At 41.6% G+C, this 21463-nt stretch overlaps 1 protein-coding gene across 1 annotated transcript in view; it reads right to left on the minus strand.

Moving 5' to 3' along the window:
* Nucleotides 1-21463, minus strand: part of LOC137346034 (aryl hydrocarbon receptor-like) — a 226928-nt gene that overhangs the window by 186595 nt on the left and 18870 nt on the right. The window contains exon 2 of the mRNA XM_068009334.1: nucleotides 15441-15628. Within this exon, the coding sequence (XP_067865435.1) occupies nucleotides 15441-15628 (188 nt within the window). The remainder of the gene's footprint in view (nucleotides 1-15440; nucleotides 15629-21463) is intronic.

Raw genomic sequence — 21463 nt, forward strand, 5'->3', positions numbered from 1 at the left:
ACACAACATGTGGATCAGGGATGGCTTTTCTACCAATAGCGAAAGCGCCCACAATATGCAACTTTTAGGCAACTCAACACTCCCAAACCTCCCTCAGACACAACCCTACATCAGTCTCCAGTATGCACATGAATTAGGCAAGTGGCAAATGCTATTTGTGTATGAAACAACACCTTCATCACTTTTCCTGAGGAAAGGAGGAAGCAGCTGGATTTGACCACAGCTTTCACCAGTGACAAGACTCCCCTGACGGCATGGCATTGCACATGGTACCCATATGAACATCAGGTTTCTTCATGTTAACCCAGTCACAATCATGGAGGAAACAGGCTTTGCATTCTATGACTGTTCGGATGCTTTCTGACCACAGTCACATCACTCTGCCCAGCAGTAGCAGTTATCCAGGAATCAACCATGCTGCCTTCATTGTGCAGCATTACATGGTGCCTACATTATCTGTACGTGAAGGAACATTGGATAGACAGCACTGACAATAACAACCATGGCTGCTGATCATACTAAGCAATCCCCAACAGCAGAGGAGGGCCTTATCACTGACATTTCAGCATCGGTTTATTGGTCCTCAGCTGCCACTCTCCACCTTCCCCAAAAAAGTTCCAAGCAGGTTAGATACAAGAAAGAACTGTGTACAAAAGGGACAATGGTTATTAAGTATACTTCAAAAGGTCAACTCTGAGGGTGGTTTGTCCCCTGCTCGATGAGTTCAACAACAATCACTTACAAAGTTTGAACTTGCTCCCAATACCAGTGTCACGTTCACGAGAAGTGCAGCAATAAAAATATAGAAACAAATGGAATAGTAAAAAAAAAATTAGAATTTTAAAAGACGGGCGGGCGAGCAAGCGAGCAAGAGAAAAAGAGTGTGGGTGAGGGGAGAGAGAGAACACGAGAGATGGAGCAGGCGTGGGGAGAGAAAGCGGGTGAGGGGAAAGAGAGCTTTATTGTGCCACATCCATGTATAGTTGTGCAGGTGAAAAAAAGGGTGTTATAACTGATGTTACAAATATCCGGATTAGTTAACACATTTTGCCTGTAAGCAACTGACTCAAATATGAATTGCCAGAGCACTACAGAATAATGATGATGCAGACACACAAGTTATGTGTAATAAAAGCAAAATATTGCGGATGCTGGAAATCTGAAATAAAAACAAGAAATGCTGGAAATACTCAGCAGGTCTGGCAGCATCTGTGGAGAGAGAAGCAGCGTTAACTTTCCGAAGAAGGGTCACTAACCCGAAACCTTATGCGTAATGCTACTATATATTCCTTGTCATCACACTTGTATGGCTTATAAAACAATTTGGTAACATTAGGATCTACAAGATCAATCACTGATGCAAAATGTTACGCTAGAAAGAAATTTAACAAATAGAATGAAAGCAAGAATGCAATTGTTTAGGTGTCACCCAGGTGTGTATACCAATTCTCCAACGTGCAATTCAATTAGTGCTTCCAGGCATTACAAGTTCTAAACACTGACCTAAAAAAGCCAGCATCTGAATCAATTTAGGAACTGACATAATTTATAGCAAAAACACATGGTGAATAACTACTAGAAAACATCATAAATTGGAGGGGGAAAAAAAAGTGCTTAAGCCCTGAAGCAGTGGTGAGCAGATTGCTCACTGTTCTTTATGTCCATACGTTTCCTTCAGAAATTCCAAAACAGATAGCATGCCAAGTTTTTTGATGCTCCGTGAAATGCGTAAAAGCAGCGTATAAAGCAAACATGGTTGTATAATTACCAATTTCACATACAAGGTTCATCTTTTTCTTTCCAAATAAAGGCAACTGGAACTCTAATAGGATAAACAAAGTGGTTACTAAAACTGTTTCATATGAAAGGTGGTGGCAGGAGTTGCCCAGTTGTCAACACTTTTAGCTGCTTCAGAAACCAGCAATAAGGGATATATTGTTCATCATTACGATACATCTTTCAAATAATTGTGTTAATATAGCCAGCTTACTCAGACTGCCAACCATATGCAAGAAAATCCCAGATGTCCTACATTAGACATTTAAATTTTCAGCACACACTATGATGCTGAAACAAATGTTGATATAACAAAATCAGTCTCTACCAGGGGTACCTATATTACAACCATCAGACTAACAAAAAACTATTCTAAATCAAAAAAGACACATGAACAATGATAACAGAACAGTTCTATATCTGACCATTTTGATATGCGTTTTATAAGATGCAACAGAAGATAATGCACCAGACCAATTTATGTGCTCAAAGCCCTCAAATGTTTAAACCAACAGCAGCTTAAAAAGTTAGGTGGACATTTCAAATCTAAAGAAGTTAGCTAATATGTTGGGAATACTTCCTTTATTTAGTGAACACACCACAATGATTTTTAACAACTTTAACTCCTGCAATGTGAAAAAGACCTTATATTATTTTGAAAATTAACTTATGCAGTATATAACTTTTTTTAAAATTACTTCAATAATGATCTGAAAACTTGCAGCAGTTAAAACAATTGCCCAAAATCAGTGAAAAGATGATTAAGGCAATATAACATCTTCAAGAGTCCTGAAGAGATACAATTAAGTTAAGCATTTAAAAGACTGTTAAGCTGGAAAAGTCATTCAAATTTGATATAAAGCTTTTGTCTATTCTTAAGGCCTCCATATTGAAATTGGGATTTTACTGTTTTTTTTTAATTCATTCTTGGCATGTGACCATCACTGGCCAGGTCAGCATTTGTTGCCCATTCTTAATTGCCCTTGAGAAGGTCGTACTGAGCTGCCTTCTTGAAACGCCGCAGTCTATGTGGTATAGGCACACTGTTACGACTAGGTGAGAAAGGGGTCTAGGGGTTCCATCTCAGCCTTTGCCTGGTTTAATCATAACAGGGTTTAATTTTAAAGACACCGTGTTTTTAACTGCCCCTCAGTGAATCCTGGTTCACTGCTCTCCAATTGGAAGGCAAAGTAATCAACCAGACAACCAGTTTTCTTAGATTTAAACAAGAAAGGTGGAAGTTTATTAACTTTAAAACTCTAATTCGGTTAAAACGACTATGAATCCACGACGCGACCATGCATACACGATAAAGACATGCAGATAGAGACAGAAAGGTAGAAAGAATACAGGGGAAAGTTTGAAGCAATAGCTGGGGTTTATTTACTGTCCTTGGAGTTCGATGTAGAGTCTTTGACTGTAGTTATTGTGCTGTTTCATTGGGGACCAGTGGATACTGTCAAACTTGTTTCGATGTAGGAGTCTTTTCTCTTGAGGTTCAAGTGTCTTCACTGGATCCGGAAATTCATGAGACAGAGAGAGACAGAGAGGGGGACGGACAGAGAGGGGGACGGAGAGACGGACAGAGAGAGAGCCAGGCTAGAGGCTCTCTTCTTCTAAGTTCAGTTGCAATCTGACCCAAACTGTGCTGTGAGCAGTCCAAACAAAACCTGGGCCAGCAGGTGAGTCATGTGACTAGCAGTTTTAACAAACTCCTGCGTTTGTGGATTCTCCATCTTAGCAGACACCCTGGAATGCTGGCTTTCTTACACATTCAGTGGCTGGTGATCAAAATTAATTTGGGTTAATTGGATCAGGGAGCTGTTCTATTGTCTCCAGGCACTGTCTCTTATTAGTATGCAAATGTTTTCCAGCCACTGCTGATCTCTTTAAACAAGTCATCTCTTCACTCCAGCAACAGTTTAAAATGAATGTTCGTATGACAAAATTAATATGCCTCATTTGTGGCAGGTGGGGTCTTCATGTAGTGCTATTCTGTGGCGGTTTGATACCACTAAGTGGCTTGCTACACCATTTCAAAGGGCAATTAAGAGTCAACCGTATTGGTGTGGATCTGGAGTCACATGTAGGCCAGCCTGGGTGAAGCTGACAAATGTCCTCCCCTGAATAACATTAGTATTACAGATGGGTTTTTACAACAATCTGGTAGTTTCATGATCATTCTTGATGAGACTAGCTTTTTAATTACAGATTTATTAATTGATTGAAATTTCCCCAGCTGCCATGGTGGGTTTTGAACTCATGTCTTCAATCCGATTCACTCCATGTGATATCAAGAAGCAGCTGAAGGCACTGGATACTGCAAAGGCTATGGGCACTGACAACATTCCGGCAATTGTAACTGAAGACTTGTGCTGCAGAACTAGCCACGCCCCTAGCCAAACTGTTCCAGTACAGCTGCAACACTGGCATCTACCCTGCAATGTGGAAAATTGCCCAGGTATGTCCTGTACACAAAAAGCATGACAAATCCAACTTAGCCAATTACCGCCCTCAGCAAAGTGATGGGAGGGGTCGGTGACAGTGCCATCAAGCGGCACTTGCTCAGCAATAACCTGCTCAGTGATGCTCAGTTTGGATTCTACCAACGCCACTCAGCTCCTGACCTCATTACAGCCTTGGTCCAAACATGGACTAAAGAGTTGAACTCCAGATGTGAGGTTACAGTGACTGCCCTTAACATCAAGGCAACATTTGACCAAGTATGCCATCAAGGAGCTCTAGCAAAACTGAAATCAATGGGAATCGGGGGAAAACTCTCCACTGGTTGCAGTCATACCTCGTGTAAAGGAAGATGGTTGTGGATGTTGGAGGTCAATCATTTCAGTCCCAGGACATCACTGCAGGAGTTCCTCAGGGTAGTGTCCTAGGCCCAACCATCTTCATCTGCTTCATCAATGACCTTCCTTCCATCATAAGGTCAGAAGTGGGGATGTTCACTGATGACAGCGCAATGTTCAGCACCATTTGTGACTCCTCAGATACTGAAGCATCCCGTGTCATCCAGGCTTGGGCTGATAAGTGGCAAGTAACATTTGCGCCACACAAGTGCCTGGCAATGATCAACTATCTCAAACAAGAGAGAATCTAACCATCTCCCCATGACATTCAATGGAATTACCATCGCTGAATCCTCCACAAATATCTTGGGGGTCACCATTAACCAGAAACTGAACTGGACAGGGCGGCACAGTGGCACAGTGGTTAGCACCGCAGCCTCACAGCTCTAGCGACCCGGGTTCGGTTCTGGGTATCTCCTGTGCGGAGTTTGCAAGTTCTCCCTGTGACTGTGTGGGTTTCCGCCGGGTGCTCCGGTTTACTCCCACATCCAAAACTTGCAGGTTGATAGGTAAAATTGTACATTGTAAATTGCCCCTAGTGTAGGTAGGTGGTAGGAGAATGGTAGGGAATGTGGGATTAATATAGGATTAGTATAAATGGATGGTTGTTGGTCGGCACCAACTCGGTGGGCCGAAGGGCCTGTTTCAGTGCTGTATCTCTCTATGACTCTATGACCAGCCACATCAACACTGTGGCTACAAGAGAAGGTCAGAGGCTGGGAATTCTGTGGCGAGTAACTCACCTCCTGACTCCCCAAAGCCTGTCCACCATCTACATGGCACAAGTCAGGAGTGTGATGGAATACTCCCCTGGATGGGTGCAGCTCCAACAGCACTCAGGAAGTTTGACACCATCCAGGACAAAGCAGCTGACTTGATTGGCACTCCCTCCACCACTGATGCACAGTGGCAGTAGTGTGGCATCTACAAGATACACTGCAATAACTCACCAAGGTTCCTTCGCAGCACCTTCCAAACCAGTGACCTCTACTGTTTATAAGGACAAGGGCAGCAGATGCATGGGATCTGCATTATTCCAGTACTATTACCATTATGCTACAGTCCACCACACAGTAAAATATTCATACTCAGGAAACATCTGCAGCTAACTGCAGGAAAGTGAAATATCTGTGCTTTTAAAAAATATACGTACAGTTTTTGTGTACAGAAATAATTGTACCCCATTTTAATCCTCTTTTGCTTCCTCCCACACACCATACAGTTACCCAGGTCCTTTCCACATTCAGTCAATGACACTTTGTTTCAACAATCAGAAGATAGGTTTTGTAGTGAATTTCAATTTCAATTCTGATTTCTCCTCTCCCCTTTCATCCCCCATGCCCCTTTCAATAGAGTACTAAACTACCACATGGTACTCCCATTTAGTAGCTGCCCATGAATTAGCAAAACTGACCCAATGTGGTTAGCAGATCTACAAACAAAAAAAAAAGCACATTGGAAGTTGGAATTTAAAAACACAGATCCTGGGAATGGCAGTCAAATGTGTTCCTAGTGGAGTTGCCAGAAAGCCTAATCTTTCATGCTTCCCCTACTGCCCTCCCCCCACCCCCAGCCCCCATATACAGCAGCTAACCACTTTACCATGAAAACAGTCTTGTATAAAGTTCAACAGTATCATTCATATTAAACTAAAATTCAGTCTCAAACTAATACACATTTTACCTTTTTTAAAAAAAAACTGGTCACTGTTTGCTATGTAATTATTAACTTCATACTTTCTATTGCTGTTTGGTGTTAATCTGTTAATTGTGTATCAATTGTTCAATTATATACAGGTGGAGGGTGTTAATTGGCATCTTACTTGAGCACTTATAAGCAGACGCTTACTGAGACTGGGGAAGTGTTTGAGTGAGGAGCTACATATTTATAATCCTTTTACACTGCACAATAAATGTGAAACTGAGTAAAGGTAGACTCCAGCATTATCCTTCCATAACAAGCTTTCTTGAGTTTAACATGGTAGGAGAGAAGGGTTGTCTAAAGCTGAAAGTTGGAAACTAGGAATTTTTTTTTTAGAAAACTAAAATCTCACAGGCTATTTTGGAAAATATGGTAGAAAGCAAGTGTAAATTGTCAGGGTATGATTACCTTCTGATGTTCTGAGTCTGAACCATATGATTAGTGGAAGAATGAAGTGGATATGTGGACACAGGTTACATCTCTACCAAAGAGGAAACAAGGTATGGCCTTGGTGTTGTCGCTATCCACCAAAAGTAAAATCAGAAGTGGAGTGTTTTGTGAACTGGATGCTCATCAGTTTGATACTGAAGGGTTGGATCATCTGTTAGAATAACTGGATGAAATTTACAAGAAAGATGACCTTTTGAATGTATATGAGGCATAGTCAAGCTTGGATAGATTTTGGAAAACAGATGGTTATTCAATGGAGGAATATATCATGGACTTTAACAAACTATATAGAAGATTGAGGATTTTCAATTTGGAAATCTCTGGTTCAGTGCTAACATTTAAATTGCTAGATTGTCCTAGGGTGTTGTCTATGAACAGGCCCCTGGTTCTGACCAGGGGTTTGGTTGTTGGACCAAGACTCCCTGTTGGATCAAATGTCTCCTGTCCTAAATAAATTCCTGGGGAAATAGCCATTTCCTACAGCCTTGGTAGAACAAACAGGGCTTTCTGCAGTGATACAAAGAATGGCGAACTCAATGTTTACTAGATTTCAAAATGGTCCAGATACTGAAAGCAGGCATAAGTACAATGGAAAAATTAAAGACAGGAGGAATGAGGATGAAAGCACCTTCAGCAGATCTGACTATTACAGTGGATGGCAGAATTGGAACAGCAATCATAGGCGAATGAATCCCCAAGGAACAATTAAAAGGTGCTTCAGATGTGACTCAAAAGTATCATTTTGCAATGAACTGCCCTAAATGGAGGGGCAGAGTCATCGAAATAACACCTGATGCAGAGAATTGAGTCCGAAGAGGAAGCTACTGATGGATCTGAATGAATTGTACTAGTCACAAGGAGTTTTAGTCCTGCGATGAATGTGTTAGTTGCCGATTCGGTCAGCTGTGCTGTATTGGATAGTGCTTGCACGTCAACAGTATATGGAACTGATTGGTTACAATGTTATCTGGATTCACTAAGTAGTGTGGATCGGTGCAAGGTTGAGTATAAAAGTACTACCAGCTTTAGGTTTGGTGGTAACACATTGAAGTCACTGAAGGTGGTAATAATTCTATGTCAAATAGCTGGAGTTTTGATGTAGTATCCAGTGAGATACCTTTACTGTTGAGTAAGCCTCAATGAAACAAGCAGCAATGTTACTTTATATGGAGCATGATAAGGCAATTGTTTTTGGAAAGTCACTGAATTTGCATTTTCCCCAGTCAGGGCATTATTGTATAACCTTGACAAAACCTGATGTTTCTAGTCCGAATGTTAAAGAATTATTAATGGCATCGGATGTTAAGAATCACAGATAAAAAGCAAATTGTCTTAAAGTTACACTGACAATTTGATCACCCTTGTCAGATTAAAAACCCTTCTGAAGGATTCAGGTATGATTGAAAGAGTATACGAGGATAATAGAGATTCGTGAAAACTACCGGAGGACACCATCACATCCTATTGTCAGCCATCCATTGACATGCAACTAATGAAGTAGTTGCCATGGATTTAAAGGTGTGGGACAAAGACATGATCAAGAAGTTTTCAGATAAAATAAAGGTTAGCTGTATGGTAGATAGCGAGGAGGATAGCTGTAGGCTGCAGGAAGATATTGATGGTCCAGCCAGATGGGCAGAAAAGTGGCAAACGGAATTCAACCTGGACAAGTGTGAGATGATGCATTTGGGGAGATCAAATAAGGCAATGGAATATACAATAAATGGGAAAATACTGAAGTGTTGAGGAAGTGAGGGACCTCGGAGTGAATGTCCACAGATCTCTGAAGGTAGCGGGACAAATCAATTTCAAGGTGGTGAAAAAGGCATATGGAATCCTTTCCTTTATTAGCCAAGGTATAGAATACAAGAGCAGGGAGGTTATGCTGGAACTGTATAACTCATTGGTTCGGCCACAACTTGAGTACTGTGTACAGTTCTAGTCAACTCATTACAGAAAGGATCTAATTGCGCTAGAGAGGGTACAGAGGAGATTTACAAGGATGTTGCCAGGACTGGTAAAATGCAGCTATGAGGAAAGACTGGTTGGGCTGGGGTTGTTCTCCTTGGAACAAAAAAGGCTGAGGGGAGATCAGATTGAAATGTACAAAATTTTGAGGGGCCTAGAGTGGAGATGAAGAGTCTATTCACCTTAGCAGAGGTCAGTACTGAGGGGGCATAGAATTAAAGTGATTTGTAGAAAAATTGGAGGGGAGGCGAGGAAAACTTTTTCACTCAATGTGGTGGGGGTCTGGAACTCACTGCCTGAAAGGGTAGTTGAGGCAGAAACCCTCAACTCATTCAAAAGGAGTCTGGATATGCACCTCAAGTGCAGTAATCTGCAGGGTTACGGACCAAATGCTGGAAGGTGGGTTTAGAACATGTGGATCGTTTTTCAGCTGGCACACGCACGATGGGCCAAGTGGCCTCTTTCTGTGCCTTAAACTTTCTATGATTCTAAAGACATGAATATTTTCATTCTACATTTTTTAGACTTAGCAACTAGATTTCATCTTTCTATAATATTAGCAAGGAGAAAAGGGTGATTTATAGACAAAATTCTGGAGAAATGGATAGGGGCTGGACTTGGGGCACCAGCTACGTTTCTGAAGGATAATGGAGGGGAATTTGCCAATGAAGAGTTCAGAGACATGTGTGAAACATGAACATTATGAATATTGCAGCTGAACATCAATGGGCTCTGTGAAAGGAATCACACAATGGTTGATGAAATGCTTCATAAAATCTTAGCTGACCAGCCAAACTGCAAGTTGACAACTACCTTGGCATGGGCAGTTCATGCGAAGAATCCACTTCAGATGGTTGGAGGATATAGTCACTACCAATTGGTCTATGGACGAAATCCCAAATTGCCTTCTTTGCTATACAACAGTCCTCCTGCTCTAGAAGGTACCATCAATTCCATTTTTTTCTGCACGTTTGAATGCTTTGCATGCAGGGAGACAGCCTTTCATCAAGATGGGAACCGGAGCTACGGATCAGTGGATGGGGTAGCTGTTGAACAGGGAGATACCGAGTGCAGAGAGTTTGTGAGGAAGGTTAGACAATTGACACGACAAAGTTGCAGCCAGTATGATGGGTTGAAGTGTATCTATTTTAACGCAAGAAGTGTCAGAAATAAGGGTGATGAACTTAGAGCATGGATCAGTACTTGGAGCTACACGATGTTGTGGCCATTACGGAGACGTGGATATCACAGGGGTAGGAATGGATGTTGGATGTTCCGGGGTTCAGATGTTTCAAAAGGAATAGGGAGGGAGGTAAAAGAGGTGGGGGAGTGGCATTGCTAATCAGGGATAGTATCACAGCTGCAGAAAGGGAGGTCGTCGAGGAGGGTTTGTCTACTGAGTCATTATGGGTGGAAGTCAGAAACAGGAAAGGAGCAGTCACTTTGTTGGGAGTTTTCTAAAGACCTCCCAATAGCAACAGAGACACGGAGGAACAGATTGGGAGGCAGATTTTGGAAAGGTGCAGAAGTAACAGGGTTGTTGTCATGGGTGACTTCAACTTCCTTAATATTGATTGGAACCTCCTTAGTGCAAATAGTTTGGATGGAGCAGTTTTTGTCAGGTGTATCCAGGAAGGTTTCCTGACTCAATATGTAGATAGGCCGACTAGAGGGGAGGCTATGTTGGACTTGGTGCTTGGCAACGAACCAGGCCAGGTGGCAGATCTCTCGGGAGAGCATTTCGGTGATAGTGATCACAACTCCCTGACCTTTACTATAGTCATGGAGGGGGACAGGAGCAGACGGGATGGGAAAATATTTAATTGGGGGGGGGGGAATTACAATGCTATTAGGCAGGAACTGGGGAGCATAAACTGGGAACAGATGTTCTCAGGGAAATGCACGACAGAAATGTGGAGGTTGTTTAGGGAGCACTTGCTGCGACTGCTGGATAGGTTTGTCCCGATGAGGCAAGGAAGGGATGGTAGGGTGAAGGAACCTTGGATGACAAGAGATGTGGAACAGCTAGTCAAGAGGAAGAAGGAAGCCTACTTAAGGTTGAGGAAGCAAGGATCAGACAGGGCTCTAGAGGGTTACAAGGTAGCCAGGAAGGAACTGAAGAATGGACTTAGGAGAGCTAGAAGGGGACATGAAAAAGTCTTGGCGGGTAGGATTAAGGAAAATCCCAAAGTGTTCTACACTTATGTGAGGAACAAGAGGATGGCCAGAGTGAGGGTAGGGCCGATCAGGGATAGTGGAGGGAACTTGTGCCTGGAGTCGCAGGAGGTAAGGGAGGTGCTAAATGAATACTTTGCCTCAGTATTCACTAGTGAGAGGGACCTGGTCGTTTGTGAGGACAGCGTGAAACAGGCTGATATGCTCGAACAGGTTGATGTTAAGAAGGAGGATGTGCTGGAAATTTTGAATGATATGAGGACAGATAAGTCCCCGGGGCCAGACGGGATATACCCAAGGATATTACAGGAAGCGAGGGAAGAGATTGCTGTGCCTTTGGCGATGATCTTTGTGTCCTCACTGTCCACTGGAGTAGTACCGGATGATTGGAGGGTGGCAAATGTTGTTCCCTTGTTCAAGAAAGGGAATAGGGATAACCCATGGAATTATAGACCAGTCAGTATTACGTCGGTAGTGGGCAAATTATTGGAGAGGATTCTGAGAGACAGGCTTTATGATTATTTGGAAAAGCATAGTTTGATTAGAGACAGTCAGCATGGCTTTGTGAGGGGCAGATCATGCCTCACAAGCCTTACTGAATTCTTTGAAGATGTGACAAAACACATTGATGAAGGAAGAGCAGTGGATGTGGTGTATATGGATTTTAGCAAGGTGTTTGATAAGGTTCCCCATGGTAGGCTCATTCAGCAAGTGAGGAGGCATGGGATACAGGGGAAGTTGGCTGTCTGGATACAGAATTGGCTGGCCCATAGAAGACAGAGGGTGGTAGTAGATGGAAAGTATTCAGCATGGAGCTCGGTGACCAGTGGTGTTCCGCAGGGATCTGTTCTGGGATCTCTGCTCTTTGTGATTTTTATAAATGACTTGGATGAGGAAGTGGAAGGCTGGGGTAGCAAGTTTGCCAATGACACGAAGGTTGCTGGAGTTGTGGATGGTGTGGAAGGCTGTTGTAGGTTGCAACGGGACATTGACAGGATGCAGAGTTGGGCTGAGAAGTGGCAGATGGAGTTCAACCTGGAAAAGTGTGAAGTGATTCATTTTGGAAGGTCGAATTTGAATGCAGAATACAGGCTTAAAGACAGGATTCTTGGTAGTGTGGAGGAACAGAGGGATCTTGGGGTCCATGTCCATAGATCGCTCAAAGTTGCCACCCAAGTTGGTAGAGTTGTTAAGAAGGCGTATGGCGTGTTGGCTTTCATTAACAGGAGGATTGAGTTTAAGAGCCGCGAGGTTATGCTGCAGCTCTACAAGGCCCTGGTTCGACCACACTTGGAATATTGTGTTCAGTTCTGGTCGCCTCATTATAGGAAGGATGTGGAAGCTTTAGAGAGGGTGAAGAGGAGATTTACCAGGATGCTGCCTGGACTGCAGAGCATGTCTTACGAAGAAAGATTGAGGGAGCTAGGGCTTTTCTCATTGGAGCGAAGAAGGATGAGAGGTGACTTGATAGAGGGGTACAAGATGATGAGAGGCATAGATAGAGTGGATAGTCAGAGACTTTTTCCCAGGGTGGAAAGGGCTATCACCAGGGGGCATAATTTTAAGGTGATTGGAGGAAGGTTTCGGGGAGATGTCAGAGGTAGGTTCTTTACACAGAGAGTGGTGGGTGCGTGGAATGCGCTGCCAGCGGTGGTAGTAGAAGCAGATACATTAGGGACAGTTAAGCGACTCTTGGATAGGTACATGGATGATAGTAGAATGAAGCGTAGGTAGTTAGTTTGATCTTAGAGTAGGTTAAAGGTTCGGCACAACATCGTGGGCCGAAGGGCCTGTACTGTGCTGGACTGTTCTATGTTCTATGAGACTGAGGTCTCTGAGAAAGTTCAGAGAGCTCTGAGGCATCGTTTATGGCCTTCTGAGGTGGAATTTAATTCAGGAGATTTGGTATATTATAAAAAAAGAGGGTCATAGGGAATGGAAGGGCCCTGGTAAAGTGATCTGTCATGATGGTAAGACGGTAGTTATCAAGCTGTTAAAGTTCATTCCTAGCAATTAATGGGAATTGATGACAAAATCTCAGAATCTGAGCAGCTGATGGAGGTACAAGGTTCAGCATTTCCCTCTAATACTCCTGTGTTTTGTGATGAAGGTCCTGAGGAACAGAATGAGGTAGATCAAGGGTTGGATAGTAATGTGAGGAATCATGAGGCTCAAGAAGGAGCTATCACATCCAAAGGACAATTGCACCGAATAGATACTCTGGTAACATATATTCCAGAGGGGTCTAATAGATAGAGAGATGCAACAATTGTGGGATGTGCAGGAAAATCTACAGGCAAACTTAAATACTGGTTGCATGTCAAGATGATGGCCAAGAAGCAAGGTCCATGGATTGGCAGAATGGGGTGAAAGAGTGGAGGGTAAGAAAGCACAAAGAGAGTTCTAATAGTGGGTCTGAAAGTGACTCTTGCATAAGGAAGCGATCATGTACTGGAGAGAAGAGCCTCCAATAATGTGCAAGGGAGATCTTCCAGCAGCAGTTCCCAAAGACATCAAAATGCTAATAGAGGCTGTAGTTTGAGCAGATTCCACAATGAAACAAAGGATAGAGAGCAGTCTTGGAATAGAACTAGAAGTCCTCATGCCCGTGAAGTTATAGTGGCCACCAATAAACTTGACGATAAACTAATGAGAAGCAAAACATAAGGAATGAGAGAGTGGAAAAGAGTTCAGTTTATTCTGAGTTATCACGGGACAGCCAGCCTTATCACATACATGGATTGGTACTGAAAAAGTCCTTCCCGATAGAACTTATAAGGCTAAAGCAAGGCTAGTTGCAAGGGGTTTTGGAGAGAGACTGGGTGATACCGATGTTAGAATGGACTCTCCTGCAGCTGGAAAAGGAACCTTAAACCTTCTTTTTTTTTTTAGTTGTTTTGGCCACACATTCATAGGAGTGTAGATCCATTGGCATAAAAGCTGGATTTCTGCAGGGTGATACTTTTCAAAAGTGTTTCTAAAATCACCCTGAGGTAGCAGATGCAGAAAAAAAACTATGGAAACTGAACAAATGCGTCTATGGTTTGTGAAGCTTTCAGGGTGTGATATTTCTGAGAACTGTTTGGTTGAAAATTGGTTGGTTGTGTTCAACTAGATCCTACAATGTTTTATTGGTATCATAAAGGGAAACTTTCAGGCATCTTCATGATGTGCGTTGATTTATTTCTTATGGGGTGATACTGCAGATTGAGAAATATTAAGATTAGAGCAGAATTTAAGATTGGGAGTCAGGCTTGTGGGGCCTTTAAATATATTGGCTTAGATATTAAGCAAAGCAAGTCTGGAATAACTTTAAATCAACAACCCTATTTAGAGAGTGTTACTCCCATCCCAGTTAATTGTGTTAGGTCATCACAGAAAGATGATCTATCTAAAAGCAGAGACTGAGCAATTGCAAAGCTTGATTGGTCAATTAAACTGGTTGTGCTCTCAGCCTGGGCCTATTGTGAGTTTTGATATGCTGGAGTTAAGCACAATGATGAAACATCCGAAAGTTGAGTGTTTTAAGGGCAAATAAACATTTAAACTAAATCTGGAGAAATGTGTACTGAAGTTACCATCCTTAGGTGACCCATTAAGATAATTTTTAGTGATGCTTCACATGCTGATCTTGCTGATAGGTATTCAAGTGCAGTTGGTTTCATAATATTTCTGATGGGTGAAAATAAAACTGTTAAAAGCACTTCAGTTGTGAAAACACTAGTTCTTGTGGAGGCAGTGGGTATGGGGTTCTATTTGTCAAATATATTGGGTGAACATCTGAATAAGGGACTGAAGATAGGATACCCGTTGACTGACTGTTATGTGACTGTTCTTTGTGGGACAATGTACACTCTAAAAATGGCTCCAGCTTTATCCTTCCATAACAAGCTTGCTGGAATTTAACAACTGGGATTAAATCGTGATCTAATGATGGATAAGTTTTGAAATTCTCTAGAGTGACGAGTTTAAGTCAGTTGTTGTTTGTTTAGTCTCAAATCAAATGTCTGCATGAGATTAGCTACAAAAACAAGAGGATGCTACAACAGTTGTGCTTATATTGGGTACATTTATCTTTAAGATCCACTATTACAAAAGCAGTCCATCTCTTAAGCAATATGATTTGACAATTCATATCTACATTAGACAGAGTACAATTCTTATATAAAATACTTTAAGCAAAATATCACAAACATCAACAAGGGTTAAAGTAGCCTAGAAAAAGTTACATTAGAACTTGAACTGAATACAAATGTACTGCCTAAAAAGCTTTATGGTTTTGTAGGGAGTAAATGTGGATTAAAGTAGCTGCATTCATAAAAGAAAAATCTATTTTCATAGCAAAAAGAAATCCTCCCTTTCAGTCCAAAGTTCAAGATCACATGATAACATTTCAATTTTACTTTCCGCAGGAATTACACACCCCTTTTTGTATCCTGTTATTCGCAAGAGTACTTTCCTTTTGGCTACTAGCAAGAATATGAAATACATTTCATAAGACTGTCTTACCATTAAAGAAACTTTTTGCTCTGAGATAACTGACACTGAGGCGGAGAACAGAGAGCTTGTCCAATTTGGCTACAACATCCTGTGGGAAGGGCAAGAGGCTGGCTAGGCGCTCTAACTCTGCATTCAATCGGTCCCGATGTCTTTTGGATGGATTTGACTTTGCTCCTTCAGAGGCCAGGGATTTGACACTTCAAGTAAAAAGAACACAGTTGAGTTAATATGAATTTGTACTCATTTCATGAAATTAGAAACATCACAATACAGTTTGATATGTGGCACAGTTAGAAACTAAGTGCCACATAACTCCATAAGAGAAGTTAGCAATGGAACTTACAAATCCCAAGTAGTTAAAATCTACTCATGAAACACATCAGTAAATATAAGACATACCTAAAATTTTCATTGCATAACATGGATTTCAACTGCAAGTGAAATGCAATTATATTTTTCTGTAGTCACAGCAAGTAGAAATAGTGTCAACTGTAGGAATCTGATTTCTACTTTCTCACCAGCTGTTAAATAAACCTTAAATTCTTAAAAGGTATAAGGCAATGTAAAGAGGAGGAATAAATGGCTGAAGTTTACACTGTAAATTTCACCATAGCGATTTTGGGTTAACATTTTCTTGTTTTATAGTGACAAATGGTCAGGTTGAACCAGAAATCTAACCTCACTTGCTAATGTGAAACTGCCAAACATTTTAAAACAAATTAGCACCAATATCATCTAGGCAACATGCCACTAGCAATTTGGACACACTGACAAAGTAAGCATGAGCTAAATCACATCCCAATACTGCATGTAAATGTAACTGGCCATTTATTCCATTCAAAAAGAAAACATACCAATTATTTTGTCTTCACTTCAAAAATTACTAGGCCCCAGCTGACTTCACTGATCTTGTCCAGCAGTATGGCCAAATGCATAGACTCCACCCCAACACTGTTTCTCCTCCTTCACGTTCCTTTCACAGCACTACTGATTGTTTTCAGGTGTCTACATTGAGGCATAGCATTCCATTTGTATGGGATAGAACTTCATAGAGTCATGATGCTACAGTAAACTGATTAAATGTAATTTGTTGCTGAATGTGCAATAAATGCTGTGAAATACAATTCTACAGGCCAAAATTATATAGTTATGTGCCAAAAAAATTAGATCAATCTTGAATGGCCTATTTACTCATTTTTGCTTCCATCTTTGCCCTATGAAAAAAGATGAGCTACATCTTTATACCTTAACGTATATTAAAAATCTTGTATTTAGCATTAATTTCCTGAGTGTCACAATTACTTCCCGAGTCACCATTTTCCTCATACCTTATTAAAATTAACTGGCCATCTACCATTTATTATATTACTTGTCATTCTTCACACAGTGATGATGCTGCTCTTAGAACCACCATTTCCTCAGATCAATATTGCAGGCACTGCAGCCAAGTTTTATTTTAATCCTTGGACCACAGAATGACATCAAGTAAAGTTTATTCAAATTTAACTAGCATTTTTTGGATATAGGATTAACTATTTAACCTGCTCACCTATCCTGACTAGCTTGCTCTTCCCAGTCTTCCATCCTCATGCTCTCGGCACTGTTTTTCCCTGGCATTAACTGCTTGAATGCTCACTCTTCAATACAGGCCTGCTTTCAGGCTATTATGCGTCCCTGCCTCCTTGTGTTTCAGCTGCAGTGATCCACCAGCCCACTGGCAATACTTGTTTACCCATACTCTAACAAGTCTGATCTGAGTTCACATTCTTACCAGTACTAGTTAACTGGTAAGTTTTTTTTCACAATTTATGAATAAATTACAGTGCTATTTAAAAAATAAATAAATGCTGGCATCCCAACTTAGTGCTGGCAAGTCTTTATGTTTAGGTTGGTGGATGAGGAATAGAGAGGTAAAGGCATGACAGAAGGAAAGGGAAGGAGATGGGAGTAAGGGAAGGGGGAGTGCAGAGAATTGGAAGTGTAAACAACAGGTTGGGGAGTGCAGGATCATAGTATAAAGGTCTGAAGGGGTTAATGCTTGACACTGAGTATAACCCCTCCCACTGTAGAGATGATGCAATAGTTACATGGTTGTTAGACTTGGAAGAAGCTAGAAGTATCATGAGAGGTGCGAGCTGGACAAGCTTAATGAGACTGTAAATAGTAATGTATATAAAATTCATGAGTTACTATTTAGCCATACAAAGACTCAAACATCTGTAAACACCTGAACTACACTAATATACAACATGATGGCAATGGTGAACACACCTAGAAATTATTGAAAGACCTCACCGCACACAGTAGCATCAAGATGATGGCAGATCTCGAAGGGAGACTGCGAAGAGTTGCTTCGTAGCCAAAGGAAGACACAAGCTGTCAGTGAGTTGGTCGTGCAGGCATTCAGGCTGCACCACAGAAGCATGGTGGTCTGCGAGCAGAAACCAGGTCCAGCTATCAGGCTGCGAGTCACAATACAGAGCAATGGTCGGAGATTGGTTGATAAACCTTTTGGAAAGGGTGCATTTACTGTTTTAAAAAGTGCACTGAGCAGGCGAGATGGGAGAATACAAAGTCAATCCCTAACAAAGGGAGGGTCCGGAGCCGGCGGCCATTACTCGAGCAGACTGCGGAGTAAAAGCACGGGAACACCTGAAAAAAAAGTGGGAACTCCCAAAGGACAGGAACACCTCCAATAAAGCAAAGCAAAAAAAACTGATTCGAAATACATGCTGCCTGAGAGCTTCCAGAATTCAGAAGGACCCAGATACAGAATTGGTTGATGTGGAGAAAAAAAATTCTAAGATTTAGAATTGCTTCTCAGCTACACACCAAATCTAAAGCAGAGCAAGTAAATACTGAACTCCATGGGTGCAATTGCTGATGTGATTGAGACAAGGCATCAATGTGGCTTCAGACAAGGTTGATGCTTTGCAAGCCTTCAATAAATACTTTAAGAAGTAATAAAATCCTGGGAAGAGCAAAGTTTAATAAAAGGATCCAGAAGCTGGGTGAATCAGTGGATGCTTTCATTAATGACTTGTACAGATTGGTTGAGGGATGGGACATAGAGAGCTGAAGTCGGAGTTGATCACTGACCATATAAGTAGTGGGAATAGCTGACCAGATCTTAGTCAAAAGACGACCTCACTTTTGAGAAAGTGATTCAGATGGTGCAACAGGCAGAGGTCAAATGACAATATAGAGCCATCCTGTGGGCTGAAGAGAAGCCTTGGATCAGAAAGAAACCGATGACTGTGCAGTTCCTGAAGCCCAGGACGGAAAAGCACTTGCAGATAAAGAAGGAACACTTCAGGTGGGCAGGGAAAGGTGCAAGATACTGTGAAACCCTGCCAGCGCTGTGGAGCCAGAAAGACCCACAGACGTGAACAGTGTCCTGCTAATAAAGCTAAATGCTTCAGAGCAAGACCTCTTCTCACAAAAATGCCAAGTAAAAAGCCTTCACACACAAAGCTGTGAATGAAATGGAACAACTTCCATTGGAAGAGAAACCAGGAAGAGACTTCCTAGGGGAAGTTAATGACTCCAATCAGGCATTCTGGACAGCAGACATTTGTCAATGGACATATCACTAATTTCAAATGGGACACAGATGCAAGTGTCAGTGTTGTCAGACATGGTTGTCGACGCATTGTTTACATCCAGCGGACAGACAGTTACATGGTCCAGGAGGGATTAAACTGAAGGTTAAGGGAAAGCTACAAGCAACACTCCAATATAGGGGAAGACAGATAATGGAAACCCGATATATTCTGAAAACCCAAGAATTTTTCAAGCAGAAAAATGTGCTTAGACCTACATCTAATTAAAGTGGATGAAATCAAACAGCTGGAGTCAAACATTAACTCTGCTTCTCTCTCCACAGATGCTGCCAGACCTGTTGAGTGTTTCTAGCATTTCTTGTTTTTTTTCAGATTTCCAGCATCCACAGTATTTTGCTTTTAATTTAAGCTAGAGTCCAACAGTCGCTTTCAAGCAGACATTCCAAAACTATTTTTGGGTCCAGGAAAACTGAAGACTGAGTATAACATAACATTAAGATGCCTTTACACCAAGATACCACACCTGTTGATGAACCAAGTTCAGCATCAGCTGGAAGAAATGAACGGGATGGCAGTCATTTTTCCAGTCATGAAACCAACAGAGTGGTGGTTAGCCAGGGTTCCATTTCCAAAACCAAATGGTGGTCTTATCAGTGTGGTCACAAGGCATCAACACAGCTGAACAAAGCTGTGGTGAGGGAAATCCATCCTATGTCCTCAGTGGATGAATGCCTAGCAAAGCTATCCAAAAGCATAATGTTCACTAAACTAGATGTGAATAGTGGCTTTTGGCAGGTTCTGTTGGACAAGAAGATTACTCGATATTTATCACACTATTTGAAAGATTTTGCTTTAATCATTTATCATTCGGTATAACATCTGCACCTGAAATCTTCCAAAGAACCATGTTCAACATTCTGCAAGGCCTCAAAGGAGTGATGTCACATGAACAACATCCTGGTCCATGTGGAATCCAAAAGAACATGACCAAAGAATAAAAGTGGTTTTAAGCGTCTTCAAGATGGGCTGACACTTGGTAAGTGTGAATTCTGAAACGTCTATTCGTTCCTTGGGACATATTGTAAGTAGCAAGGGCATAATGGTAGACCCACAAAAGACGACAGCCATTATCGAATTTCCGATCCCAACTTACGTCCAACATCTCCAAAGGTTCCTGGGAATGGTGAATCAGTTGGCAAAACTTTTACCTAATTTGGCACAATTAACAGTTCTTGAAGAAAGATCAAGCATGGTGTTGTAATACATCAAGAGCAGGCATTTCGAAGAATTAAGGAGATGCTAGTCTCAGCTATTAGTGCATTACAATCCTTCATTACCAATTATAATTGCAGAAGGTGCCTCATCTAGCGCATTGGGGGCAGTCCTCTTTCATGAGCAGCCAAACGGATGTTGAATTATTTTGAATTATGCATCTACAACTTTGCCCGAGACAGAGACAAGATATGCTGTCATTGAATAAGCGGCAGCTGCAGTCACATGGGCTTGCGAGAAGTTTTCTGATTACATTATTGGCCTAAAAGTGGTCATTGAGACAGACCACAAACCCTTGGTTTCCTTACTAGATAAGAAGGAAATTGCAAGGATGCCTCCGAGAATTCAGAGATTCCGGTTTGAAGTTGAGACACACAAACATACGAAATTAGGAGCAGGAGTAGGCCACTCAGCCCCTCAAGCAAGCTCCACCATTCAATAAGATCATGGCTGATCTGACTGCAACCTCAACTCCACATTCCTGCCTACCCCAAATAACCTTTCACGACCTTGCTTATCAAGAATCCAATACACATATACCTACAAGACGGTATATGTTCAGGGAAAGATGCAAACTTCCGCTGATGCATCATCAAGAGCAACTGTTGATCATCCTATACAACAGGATGTTAACTTTGAAGTGATAGTCATATTCACAGTATACTGCGTCACAATGGCCAGAACGTACACAAACGTCAAGAAATTTGTCTCGCTCAAAAGCGAGATGAGGAATGCAGTCAGATACGCCAGTATTGTACATAAAGTTGGCCACAGGAACATCCTAGTGGGAAGGCAATGAAAGTTTTCTTAGAATTCAGGAGACACTTCACATTCGTAGATGATTTGCTGGTGTATAACGACCAACTGGTCATTCCGATTTCTCTTCGATCCGATTATCTTGGCAAGAATCCATCAAAGCCACATGGGAATCACAAAATGCAGAGCACGAGCTCAATCATCTGTTTGATGGCCAGGAATATCCAAAGACATAGAAAACATGATCTTGAATTGCCAGGTATGCACGGTACACAGAGCAGACTAGAGGGAACCACTGATAACTACACAATTTCCAACCAGACCATGGAAACATCTAGGAATGGATTTATTTATGTACAATGGAAAATCTTACATCACAGTGATAGATTATTTCTCAAGATGGATTGAAGTGAAAAGATTGTACTCAACAACAATCTGTTA

Source organism: Heterodontus francisci, chromosome 2 (assembly GCF_036365525.1).
Source record: "Heterodontus francisci isolate sHetFra1 chromosome 2, sHetFra1.hap1, whole genome shotgun sequence".
NCBI classification, from domain to species: Eukaryota; Metazoa; Chordata; class Chondrichthyes; order Heterodontiformes; family Heterodontidae; genus Heterodontus; species Heterodontus francisci.